This window comes from Tamandua tetradactyla, chromosome 12 (assembly GCF_023851605.1).
Source record: "Tamandua tetradactyla isolate mTamTet1 chromosome 12, mTamTet1.pri, whole genome shotgun sequence".
Classification (NCBI taxonomy): domain Eukaryota; kingdom Metazoa; phylum Chordata; class Mammalia; order Pilosa; family Myrmecophagidae; genus Tamandua; species Tamandua tetradactyla.
Window position 1 is genome coordinate 100,913,716 of NC_135338.1, and position 12,761 is coordinate 100,926,476.

General features: G+C 49.2%; 1 protein-coding gene across 2 annotated transcripts in view; it reads left to right on the forward strand.

The window, feature by feature from the left end:
* Nucleotides 1-12,761, forward strand: part of ADAMTSL3 (ADAMTS like 3) — a 355,553-nt gene that overhangs the window by 305,868 nt on the left and 36,924 nt on the right. For both annotated transcript variants that reach the window (XM_077124346.1, XM_077124347.1), the window contains exon 20: nucleotides 8,023-8,176. In XM_077124346.1, coding sequence (XP_076980461.1) covers nucleotides 8,023-8,176 — 154 coding nt within the window. The remainder of the gene's footprint in view (nucleotides 1-8,022; nucleotides 8,177-12,761) is intronic.

The following is a 12,761-nucleotide window of genomic DNA, read 5'->3' on the forward strand; positions in this document are numbered from 1 at the left end:
CCTCAATGGAGACTTTGACTGATCTTCCAAATTTCCCAAAAGCTCAATATTCAACTTTCTGATTTCCCTCACTGCATTTTACTCTGCAATTAACTGACTCTTGACCTCTTCTCTCACTTAAAAGGGCAATTCTCTGTCTCCAGGAATGGTATCCCTCCTGCTCCATAGTCCCAGCTTTCTATACAGGTTGTCTTCTCATCATGAGAAAGCAAAGGGACAACCTCTTCACCCTGGCCCCAACCAGCTCCCCCACCTCACTTTCAGCCTCACTGCACCAGCGTCTTTCCAACACTTGTTACCATCTCCAACTTCTTCATCTTCTGTGCTCAGTTACCTGTACCTGCCAGTTCTTCAAGTCTTGAAAAATATCCATATGCTAAATAAATAGGAAAAGAGCTCTCTGAAGGAGAAGTTTTACAAAGAACAGTTCATGATATATTCAGGATACATTTATTTCCAAATATGGCATTCCAAACTATTTATTAATCACGACTCATGGAGGCAGTAGAATCTTGGAACCAGTTCATATTGGTCTGCAAGAGCCACTTGTACACATCTCTTCCTAATTCCTTGGTCAGTGACATCATGCTGATAGCTTGAAACCAGCTGTGATGAGAGTATTTATTGATGGGACAACTTCCACTTTGATGTGCCTAGGATGAAAATGCTCTCAAGGATTTCCAATCTCTGGAGTGCTTTTTACAAAGTAAGAAATTTTTATATTCATAACTGGTGTTTGGCAGGGCCAGGAAATATCTGACATTTGAATGAAGATCCATTATTTTGATCATTATTCTGCAGTTAGTTTGGTCTTGGTCCAGGTTGCATTAACTCTTTGTCCTGGCGTTCCCTCTGAATTAAAGAATATTCCAACACTCAAGAACTATTCTGAAGCCTTCCTTTTACTCCTTTTTCTTAGGCAGTTTTTGAGGTTTTTTAATGACTAATCGCTATATAGATAACCTCTCTTCTACTTGAGCATCTTTTAAGACTCAGTCTGACAATTTACAATTATATTTTGATCCATATAAAATATACCCAGTGTATTTAAATCCATGCAGTTCTATCTGTACCTGTTGTTTGAGAATCATACACACTCACACATAACACACACACACGCACACGTATGTAACCTGAATATGCCTTATTTTCTTCACTAGATTGTAGCTACCAGTAGGCAAGGATCATTTCTGCATGTTTATATCCTCCTTCATACTTGATGAACACTTGTTGGGTGGGACAGAGGCTTACGAAAGCATCTTCCAAATGGAACATTGGAACAATGCCACAGCCCTGCCTCCTCACAGCCATTCAGTCAACAGACATTTACTAAGCACCACCCCATCGGTTACCCCAAGCAACAGGAATCACAGAAAACCAAAAGCATAGCCCCCGGAAGAGTATACTGTTTAATGAGGCAAACAGGTAAAATAATGTTTATGATTGCAGGAAAAGTCCAATAAAAGTGGCCAATGTCCTGAACTATGTGAAAATTCAGGCGAAGTGTCCAAGTCTGCCTCGCTCCCAGGATAGTGTTGTAGAAGATGCAGCTTTAGACGGTCTTAAGCCAAGAGTGTGAACCATGTGAAAGAAGATGAAAGGGTGTTCTAGGTGCTGGCGAGCGTGTCTGTGTAGGCCCAGGTTCCTGAAGGTTTACCATTCTTAGGTGTCTAGAGAGTAGGATGCATCGAGGAAGTATCAGAAGGTGAGTCAGGAAGGAGAGGCTGCAGCCAGACTGTGACAGATTTTGGTGTCAGAATTTATCAAATGGTCATTGAGAGCCCATTGGAAGATGTCCACATGGCAAGTAAAAAGCTGTGTTTTAGACATGCAGTCCTGGCTGCAGTATGGAGAATGTGTTAGGGGAAGATGCATCTGAAGGTGGAGAGACCTTGTTAGATAGATATTGGAATGAGAGATAATGATGCAACTGGGATAGAGAAGAACAGGCAGACTTGAAAGGCAGAGATGTAACTGACATACGTAGTAATTGAATCAATAGGAAATGAAGGAAATGAGTTTCCAGGATTTTTCTCTTGTGAAGCTAAGTGGATAGGGATGGCATTAATTTTAAAATCAAGCATAGAAGGAGAGCATATTGTGGAGGTAACTTGAGAAGTAGAGACATTGAGTTCATTGTAATTTTTTTTTGCATGGGCAGGCACTGGAAATCGAACCCGAGTCTCTGGCATGGCAGGCGAGAACTGTGCCACTGAGCCACCGTCACATGACCCTATGAGTTTATTATGTTTTTTTTTTTAATTTTTTTACATGGTCAGGCACCGGGAATCGAACCCGGGTCCTCTGGCATGGCAGGCGAGCATTCTTGCCTGCTGAGCCACCGTGGCCCGCCCAAGTTTATTTTTTAAGTGCATGTAGTTTGCGAATCTATAAAGGTATCAATAAAGAATTGTTGCTTAAGAGCTATGTGTGCTAAATTAATAACTTTGGGAATCATCAGCATTTTGGTGGTAATAAAGGCATGAGGAATGACTACTATGTATCTAAAAGTACTGTTTTGACAGTAGTTCCTTTAAAAATGATTAGGAAGCTTCCAGGGAAGCTAAGTCATGTGGCTACATAGTTGTTTAATATCACCAAATCTCTGCATTAAAAAATAGAGAACAATTCAGATTGCCAAAGCATGGGGGGAGGTGACAGGGTTTCATCACAAATCCCAGGATACAGCTGGGTGGGGTCAAACCACACACAACAGCAGAAACGACAGGTTTAGCACCGGGGCAGAGATGGAAAAGAAGAGAGATGGGGCTTCTTAGAACCGTGGGACACAGAAACCAACAAGATGTACCACCCCACGGCGATGATCCCACTGTGAGTAGAATCCTCAGGAAGCATATCTGAGACCAGTCAGCAAAGGTGGGAGAAGGCGCCAGGCACTCAGTGTGCAGGGAAGGTCATGCGAACCTCCCAGGGGGCCCTCAGAAGCCTGGACGCTTCTGGAGCAACTTTCACCTTCAGGGCTTCAGAAATAGTCAACAAACAAAAATCACTAGAATTATAATTCAAGTTGAGAAGAAGCACAAGGGGTAAAGGAAAGAGAATGTTCAGATCCTTGGGAGCGGGGAGTCCTTAGAAGACACAGATCTCAGAACTGTGGCCATGGCTGGAGCTGGAGGCCGGTCACTGACACTGCCCTTAATACCAGAGGAGGGACCTGTAAGCATCGAAGATGACACCACCCCAGACACCCTCCTTTCCTGAGAGTGCCAAAAAAAATCTGTTTCTTGTAAATGTGAGCACCAGGAAAGTATTGCAATCAAACCCCATACAAAGATACTGTACAATAAATATATCAATAGCATACCAACATTATGAAAATTTGGTCTTGAAATAGACTAAATAGTTTTATAGTCTATTTTTAGTTTTATAGACTGCACTAAAAGAAATTAATAAAACTATAGAAATGTAAGCCAGAAACAGAGAAGCTCTAGAAATGAGTTGAATTAAATAATAAGAGGATGTAAAAAGATCGCCAACAGGGTTCAGGAAAGAGAAAATAAAGATGAGAAATTCAGAAATGTAGACTAAACTAGAGGAATATAAGAATGATGAAACATGAAATGAAAGCAGAATCCAACAGAATGTCTTGGGAGAAGAAAAGCAAAACAGTGTAACAGAACAAAATTATAAATAAAAGAAGACTCCAATCACCATTTTGATAGGGCACATCACAGCGCTGGGAAAATTGGCCCAGAATAGTCAATATGGGTTTTCAAAGATTCATTTACTTATATAACCAGGCAGAAGAACCAAGGGACTAGAAAACCGGATTGGATCAGACTTCCCAGGAATCCACTTTATTCTAGAAAACAAGCAACATATATGCAAGATACTCAAGGAAAGGAAATGTGAGCCAAGGACTTTATATCCTGCCAAACTGAAATTCAAGTGTCAAGGCCACAGGCGACGGGAAGATGTCAGTGCTCAGAAGTCATTCCATGAGCCCCTGCTGAGGAACCTGTCGGGCTCTCACAGGTCCCAGGGGGAGCTTTGGTCTCGGGGGCCATTCTGTGACTGTGGGTGCCCGTCCGGCCGTGGTGCCTGCCACCGCCCCCCCTGGGAGTTGAGCATCTCTAGTGGCACTTTTTTTCTTGAACTTGCAAACAAACCCAATGGAACCTCCATCCAGAAAAGCAGTGTTTCGGGACCCTCCCATTCATAGCAGGGGCAAAAGTCAAATATTTGCCAATAGCCACATGTGCTCAGTGGCAGTGTATGCGCCATTATTTAACCACTTTGATATAAGAACCAAAAAATGGCTCACATTGATGGGTTAATAAGAAGTTGGCTTTAATTTAATACAGGGGAAACTCCCAGATGATGATTAGACTTAAAAAAATAAATGGCAATTTAAAAATACTTGCTCAGAAGCCTACAAAAAGTCTTTCTCCTTACTGAAAAAAAAATAATAAGGGCTTTCTGTTAAATAGGACAGTAAAAGCATTTTTAAGAACTCCATTTCCCTCCTTCGAACTCAACAAGAAAAATACCACAAAGAGAATGAAAGTGAGGGAACGCTCTGTCTTCAGTGAACAATGAGGTGGCAACAGTCCCAAGCTGTAAATTACGATGCATACCTGCCAGAGACCGTAAAATCCGGACCAAGATGAGAGCAAAGCCAGAGTGCTGACAGAGACTCCCTGGCGCCAAGCAGGGCGCAGACACCCAGGGTCATTGCAGGACGCAGCCAGCACACCCACGCCCCAAGCATGTGAGGAGAAACTTACTGCAGACCTGCCAGGAGAACTTCCCTGAAGACCCGTGAGAACCTCCCTGCAGACCCACGAGAACCCCCTGCACCCCAGTGAGAACCTCCCTGAAGACCCGCGAGAACCCCCTGCACACCCGTGAGAACCTCCCTGAAGACCCACGAGAACCTCTCTGCAGACCCACGAGAACCCCCTGCACACCCGTGAGGACCTCCCTACAGACCCACGAGAACCTCCCTGCAGGCCCACGAGAACCCCCTGCACACCCGTGAGGACCTCCTGCACACCCGTGAGGACCTATCCCTGCAGACCCACGAGAACCCCCTGCACACCCACGAGAACCCCCTGCACACCCATGAGGACCTCCCTACAGACCCACGAAAACCCCCTGCACACCCGTGAGGACCTCCCTACAGACCCATGAGAACCTCCCTGCACACCCGTGAGGACCTCCCTGAAGACCCACGAGAACCTCCCTGCAGACCCGTGAGAACCTCCTGCACACCCGTGAGGACCTCCCTACAGACCCACGAGAACCCCCTGCACACCCGTGAGAACCTCCCTGAAGACCCGCGAGAACCTCCCTGCAGACCCACGAGAACCTCCCCGAAGACCCACGAGAACCCCCTGCACACCCGTGAGGACCTCCCTGCAGACCCACGAGAACCCCCTGCACACCCGTGAGGACCTCCCTGCAGACCCACGAGAACCCCCTGCAGACCCGTGAGGACCTCCCTACAGACCCACGAGAACCTCCCTGCAGACCCACGAGAACCTCCCTGCAGACCCATGAGAACCCCCTGCACACCCGTGAGGACCTCCCTGCAGACCCACGAGAACCCCCTGCACACCCGTGAGAACCTCCCTGCAGACCCACGAGAACCCCCTGCACACCCGTGAGGACCTCCCTGCAGACCCACGAGAACCCCCTGCACACCCGTGAGAACCTCCCTGCAGACCCACGAGAACCCCCTGCACACCCGTGAGAACCTCCCTGCAGACCCACGAGAACCCCCTGCACACCCGTGAGGACCTACCCCTGCAGACCCACGAGAACCCCCTGCACACCCGCGAGAACCTCCCTGCACACCCGTGAGAACCTCTCTGCAGACCCGTGAGAACCCCCTGCACACCCGTGAGGACCTACCCCTGCAGACCCGTGAGGACCTCCCTGCAGACCCACGAGAACCCCCTGCACACCCGTGAGGAGAGAGTGCTGCCCAAGGTACCCCATTGTTATGCTTTTGGCCCAGGGAGGCTGCAGAGGTGACTGGTGTGAAGGGCGGGGCAGTGGTGGCTGGGTGAGGTCAGGAGGCTGCTGTCAGGTCACACGCCCACTCCGTGCCAAGAGTGAAGAGCTGCGGACAAAGGAGATAAAGTGCTGGCGGCAGTGTGGGAGGCAGCAGCCCACAGTTGTAAGACACTTACCTCCTTGCCAGCCTGCACTGCTCATTGCCAGCTGCACAATGTACGGCACCGAAGTGGGGGATATGGAGTAGGGGTGAGGAAGCCGGAAAGGACGATAAACAAGAGTCACACAGACAACGTACAGAGGTCGCTACCCAGAGGGGGGCTCAGGCAGATAGGCTCTGTGGTCCAAGGAAATCACGGTCTTGACCTCTGAGGAAAAAGTGGTCCAGGAGGAACCTGTGAGTTTAAGGAGGAGATTGTGAGATGCACAAGGAGGAGAAGAGATGACTCAGGTCAGGGAAAACGGAGGAGCAATGTAAAAAGTCCACAGACACAGAAGTTACTTTACATGCCACAGAAAAATCAGGGAAAATGACTGAAAAAAACAGAGACCTGGCACACAGGCAGAAATAAATTATATATAAAATGATATCGGGGTGTGTGGTTGAATTCTTTCCTGTCACGCGGAGGACCCGGGTTCGATTCCTGGTCCATGTACTTCCCCAAAACAAACAAGCAAAAGAAACAAAAATTCAACAAATGGTGCTGTTACTAACAGGATAGTCACGTGGAAAAATAATGAAATGTGACCCCACCATACAACATGCAAAAAAAAAGATATGGGAAAGAGTAAAAGTGTACAGTTGATTTTTAGAGGCATAGAAGGCAGAGGAAGATCAAACAAGAGCAATTGGTATTTATAATAAGAACAAACAAGTGGAACAGAAAAGTATTCCAAGACAGAGTAAGGGCAATCAATGTCCAGTAGAAAAGCCTTCACTTACAAGCCTAGAAACTACCACCCACTAAGGCCCAGCGCGCGGACAGCCTGAAGCTCCGAGTAAAGACTCGGCAGCTCTGAGCAGAAGAGGTAAAAGCAGACAAACAATGGGAATTCCCGCTGGGCCTCAGCCCCTCCACGGTAGGTCTCCGGGCGGGAAGGCAGGGTCTGCGCAGTCCAGGGAAAAGAAGGCAGGACCAGGACCTTCTCCGGAGCCCGTGGTTCCTCGTCTACTGTAGAGGGAAGGTGCCGAGATGTCAGGGAGCGCCCTTCCCGTGGGTCTTCCCGGGAGGCCCGGAGGGCAGGGGACGGGCAGGGCGACTCCAGACAGTGCTGGAAGGACTAGACACGGGTTAAAAAAACGCAGAGTGGTGAATTCCCGTGAGTACAGGGTTCAGACTGGTCACCTGCAGCACTTATGTCTCAGAGCAGAATGCACCTGTCAGGAAGCCTGTCCCTGTCTAAGTAATGCAATGAAAACTACTTGGAGGTTTGGAGGGGAAGGAGAAAATAGTAATGTGCTTGTTTCCTCATCTTTCGAAACAGCAGGTCAATAGAAACTCTCCTTAGTCGGAATATGCCATTCAGAATTACCATTCAAATCTCTTAACGGTTTCTTTAATTCTCTTTCTTCACTTTAAAGGGCCCCTTTGAGAATTAATTACTTATGGTGGAAAAAAATCAGAAGTTCAGCAACTCCTTTAGTTACCCTTTACTTTCTTTTTTTCCTGTTATACCTAATAACATTAAGCTTCTAATTAACATTGCATGTACACACATGATTGCCAGATATTAATGTTACTTAATGCAGAGCAGTTTGGATTTTTAAAAAAAACATTTTTATTCCTTTTGTTTACTTGAATTCTTGGTAATAAGTATGTATAAGTTTTAAAATCAAAACTTATAAATTAGACTTCAATCACGACACCAAAAATCCTGTGACAATAGACTACGGGAGGTGGGAGGGGGTGGGGAGGGGGAGGGGCTCTCCCTGTCGGACCAGAGGCTCCAGCCCGAGAACCGGCTCCCTGAGGGCATCCCGGCTCACGAAGCCTGAGCCATCGTGGGGCGGGCAGCGCGCTCACTGGCCTCTCCTTGCAGTGCTCCTCCAGCTGTGGCGCGGGCACGCAGCGGCGGGAGCAGGTGTGCCAGCAGCTGAGCGCCGGGGGTCGGCGCGTGGCCCTGAGCGCCGCACTGTGCGGGGACCAGCCGGGGCCGCCCGTCGTCAGGTCCTGCCGGACGACGCGCTGCAGGAGTGAGTATGCCGCGTTCAGGCCCTGTGCGTCCCGGCCCCACATCTGCGTCTTCCCTTTCCCTGCCCCACGCCGTCCAGATTTGTCCTTGTAGCAAACCAAGCAGAACTCACAGATGTGTACACACAGATGATACAATGTCGGACACTGGGATGCGGTGCTAAGAAAAGTCAGTTTTGAGAAGGGTCCACCCACTTGGGTTGCCAAAGCTGCCGGAATGCGAAATACCCAAAATCGGTTGGCCTTTATACTGGGGATGTGGCAGCTTACAATTTACGGGTCTCAGGCGCTGAGAGTGTCCCAGGTGAGGCATGTGGGCAGCCCTGGGATGGCCCCGCTGGTCTCTGCTACCCCTTCGCAGCAGACTTTGGCTTCCCTGAGCTTCTTGGGTTCCGTCTCTAGCTTGTGTGTGTGTGATTCTCTTATGAAGGAATCCAGTAAGCGGATTGATTGAAATGACCTAATCCAGAGGCTGCACGTCCAGCAGGCCTGTACCCACAGAAATAGGTTACAACTGCATGGCCTTCTTAGAGGTGCACACGGCTTCAAACCACCACACCCTTCAAGCAGGAAATGCATATTTTTTGTCTCCTCGCCTGAATTTGTATTTTCTTATACCTGCACTTTCTTCCACTTAGACTTGGAGTGTGCCTTATAAAGGTTAAACTGAAATTTGTCCTGGTTTACTAGTGCTAGTAAGGTACTTGCATTCAGTCTATTACAAATGAAGATCCAAGTATTTTTACTTAAGTAAAGTAAGAGTTAAGTGATCAACTCTTCTTTCTTACATATAATCTAAAACCAGCAAAGATGAAAACTTGAAATACCTTTGGTTTTAAAATATGCCCATTTGGGCACCTTTTCATTGAATGATGAGTCATGAACTCAGTGTAAAGAGTCGGTATAATGGCTTTGTTATATCCAGAGCTGACATGCGTGCTGCATTCATCGGGTTTGCCACGCCTGTGCTCATGCAGGAGTCTCACGACACGGATTGAGGACTTTACCCCGTGGCAGTGGAGTGTTGGGGGGCTGGGGAGGAAAGCAGCAGACACACTGGGGGTCCCAGGCTTCAGGGTTCATGTCCTGCTTTCTCACTTTTTCACTGTGGTCAGTTATTCACCTGCAAAATAGCATTCCTTGCCTCAACTTCCCACCCGGTTTATGGTAAGAAAAGAATTGAACATGAACTATACATATGTTAATGCTCATGTGTGGGTGTCATATCCATATCAATTTATCAATAACTTCTCCAGAGAAATTCATGAAACAAAAAATTTTTAATGTAATGAGTAAAAAAAAAAAGACTGATGGCATTGATTGAGCCTTGACTGAGTGGGCTTCCTTGTATGCGCTGACTCATCCTGCCCCCCTACCGTGCACTGGGTACGGGCACGTCTTAGGCGTGAGGAGTCCAGGACGCAGAGGGTGAGACTTGCCCAAGGCCCCAGAGCAGTAGTTGGGCCGCTTGGCCTGCCGGACTGAAGGCCGTGCGGTCCCCGCGCCCACCATCAGCTGCCTCACCATGCTGACAAGGATGTGGACGGCATTCACATTTTCCCCTGGGACTTTGTTGAGAACAAAATTCCAAAAGTCTGAGTTTCCAAGAGCTAGTTTCAAGGTGTCCTGAAATTCAGGAATGCCTGTGGCGCGAGGCACACTGTCGTGCCTGAGCTGCTCATCTGTCTGGTTTTTACTCCTGTGGAAGGTTGCATGGCAATGTGGCTAGACCATTGAGGGCCTTAGAGAGAGTAAGTAAGGTAATATTGGCAGCTTCCTCTAAAATAATAACAGAATAACGCGTGGGAATGAATCATGTTTATTAGGGCATGCAGTGTGGTCGGGGTGATGTAAATTAGTATGGCTTGCATTATTATGGCTTACAGAGTAAAATTACAAGTTTTAGGACAAAAGAAAAAAGATAGTAATATTTCTTCTTTACCAGTCCCACTCCCTAACTTGCCAAGCATGTAGGTCGTGGAAGCAGACAAGAGACAGGAAGGCGTGCTCCCTGCTCAGCCAAACCACTGCAGGCTGGGGGCTCTGCCTCACCTGGTCTCAAGCTTCTGATCTTGATGGATGGCCCTGCTGGCTGAAGTTTGGCTTCTCCCTCTGCACATTCCTGTGACATCCTCTTTCCCCTCTACTGTATCAGAGGCCCAAGTGATGAGCCTGGCCCTCTCCCATCTCCCTTCCCGACTATTTCCCACTGTTGTCAGACACTCAGCATGTACATGCCCACCCCACATCTTCATTGACATGGAGGACAGACCTCAGGACCTAGCAGCAGCACGTCCAGTCTTCCTCACCACCGTTTGTGCAGCATTCACATTGGGGACCTTTCTAGCACCCTGATAACCCAGCGTCATCAGTCCCACTGCTGTTGACATGGCTCCAATGAGCTCGTCAGGTCTCCCACCCAGAGTGCAGGGTTCTAAGGGCCAGAAGCTGCGTTGCCACAGGAGTCGGATGCCGGCATGAGCAGGAGTAAACCCCCAGCCCAGATAGCATGGGGCAAGAGCCTGGCCACGCTCCAGATCTCAGAGCCATGGCAGGGATGTGACTGCAGCCCAGGCAGGCAGGGGCACGCTCAGCTGAGGCGGTGGCTGGAAACAGCCTCAGGCCCCCGAGTGGCTCTTATTGGGGATGACAGGCTGGCCCAGAGGCCGAGAAGGAGTACATATGGAAGACAGATCTTTTGATTTTCTATAAAAGCCAGGTGTGTGACACCTTCCCACCGTGGAGGGTGGGGGCACCATGGGTGCCCTTGCTTAACTGAGAAGCGCCCCCAGGGAGCTGCTGCAGGGGCCTGGCCATCGGCTCGGTGGCCGATGCCCTGGCCATATTGGGCCTGGCCAGTGTTGCCCTTTGTAGGCTCCTCCAGATGCAGGGGAGGCAGTCACCCCAATCCAGACTGGTTTCTTGCCCAAGAACTGTGACGCCCCACCCCAGGCCCTGCTCCAAACGAGTCACCGGGTGCCAAGAGAGGAAGTGGCCCATACTGTGGGCGCCGGCATCCGACAGAGCCCCTGCGTTTCTACCTCTGGGTGGAATCCCTGCTGGCCCCTTAGTGTGAGCATCTGCCAAGCAGAGTTGGGGAGGGGGTCAGCTGGGGTCATGGGGCTGCTTTCCAATGAATGTGGCTAGAGAGAGCAGCTGGGCTCTAGTGGGGCACTGGCCTCCTGGAGTAGCTTCTTCCCTGAGGCTGAGGACTCCAGGACCACCTTGGGAGGAGGCAGGACCCTCTAAGGCCCACACTTGGGCCCCGGGTGCGGCTGAGGGACGTCTGGCTGCAGTGGCTGAAGGATATTAGAAGCCATCTCCATGGCTGCTTCCAGGCCAGAGTGCTTGCTGGGCCTGAGACCCACTTCAGAGCACCCCAACTTGAGCCGCTCCGCTGGACTAGTCATGTCATCCCCAAAGTCCGCTTCAGCCCTGTCGCTGGTGGCCACTGTGACGCTGAAGTGGCCTGTCCACAAGTTTCTCAGTCACGTGAATTCAGAATTCTGATCTCAGACCCCTTGTATATTCTGTTTTTTGAAGAGCATGTTTCAAAGCCACCCATGTCCACCCCCGTTTTTCTCTGACTCGTCACCAGTAGGCTAGTGGCCAGGCAAGGTGTCTAGCTGGATCCCTCTACATAGCAGTGAAATACGGATACTCGTGAGTGTGTATGCATGCATGCGTGTACGCCTGTCTTTACAGAAGCGGTAGGCTGCCAGCGAGCATTAATGAAACATGACCAGAAAGTCAAGTTCAGGAAAACAAGCAAAAGGTTAACGTGAGGTTACGTGTGGGGGCAGAGCTGGCCGTAGACTTGCTCACATCTTGGCAGCTTGAGAAGCGCCACGTACCACATCGCGTAGCTGCTGTCCCTCTGAGAGGAAAGAGCCACCTGCGCAGAGTGTGTTTTACTCCTCTCAGATACCGAGACCAGAGAGAACTTTCTCCTTCCATATTCCTACAGAAGACCCTGCATGCTGCAGAGGCTTTGGAAAGGCTTAAAATTTCTGATGCCTCAGCTGATCTTCATGATCATAATTTCTGGACTTGAAATCTAGACATTGGGATTGAACGCACACACAATCGCACACACACACTGACACACACATACACAGTCACACACACATACACTCACACATAAAATCGCACATACTCATATTCACACTCACACACAAGCACACACACGCACATGATTCTAATGTGCAGCAAATTGTTTTGGAACCACTGTTTGTGAGCCCCTTGAGTCCGGGCTGATGTTGAGCCTGTAACACCAGCACGTCCACACGCATTGCTCACTTACTGATACTCCCCGAGCGGTGAGGAAGTAGCTGTTGCCTGCACCGTGTGACTATTTCTCAGCTCCTCAGGCCCCCGGACCCCACCTGATCTCTCTGTAATCAAAGCTCTGACGCAGTAATGCCTAGTGCAGCAGGTGGTCTGCAGAGCCCTGCGTCCTCACCCCAGCTGGTGTCCACGCGGCCACTGGGCTTGCTCTCAGATGACGCTTCGAGTCCCAGCCTTGCTTATGTAATGGATAGACTATAAACTTACCAGGGACTCCTCAATACATTCTTTCTGCTTTGG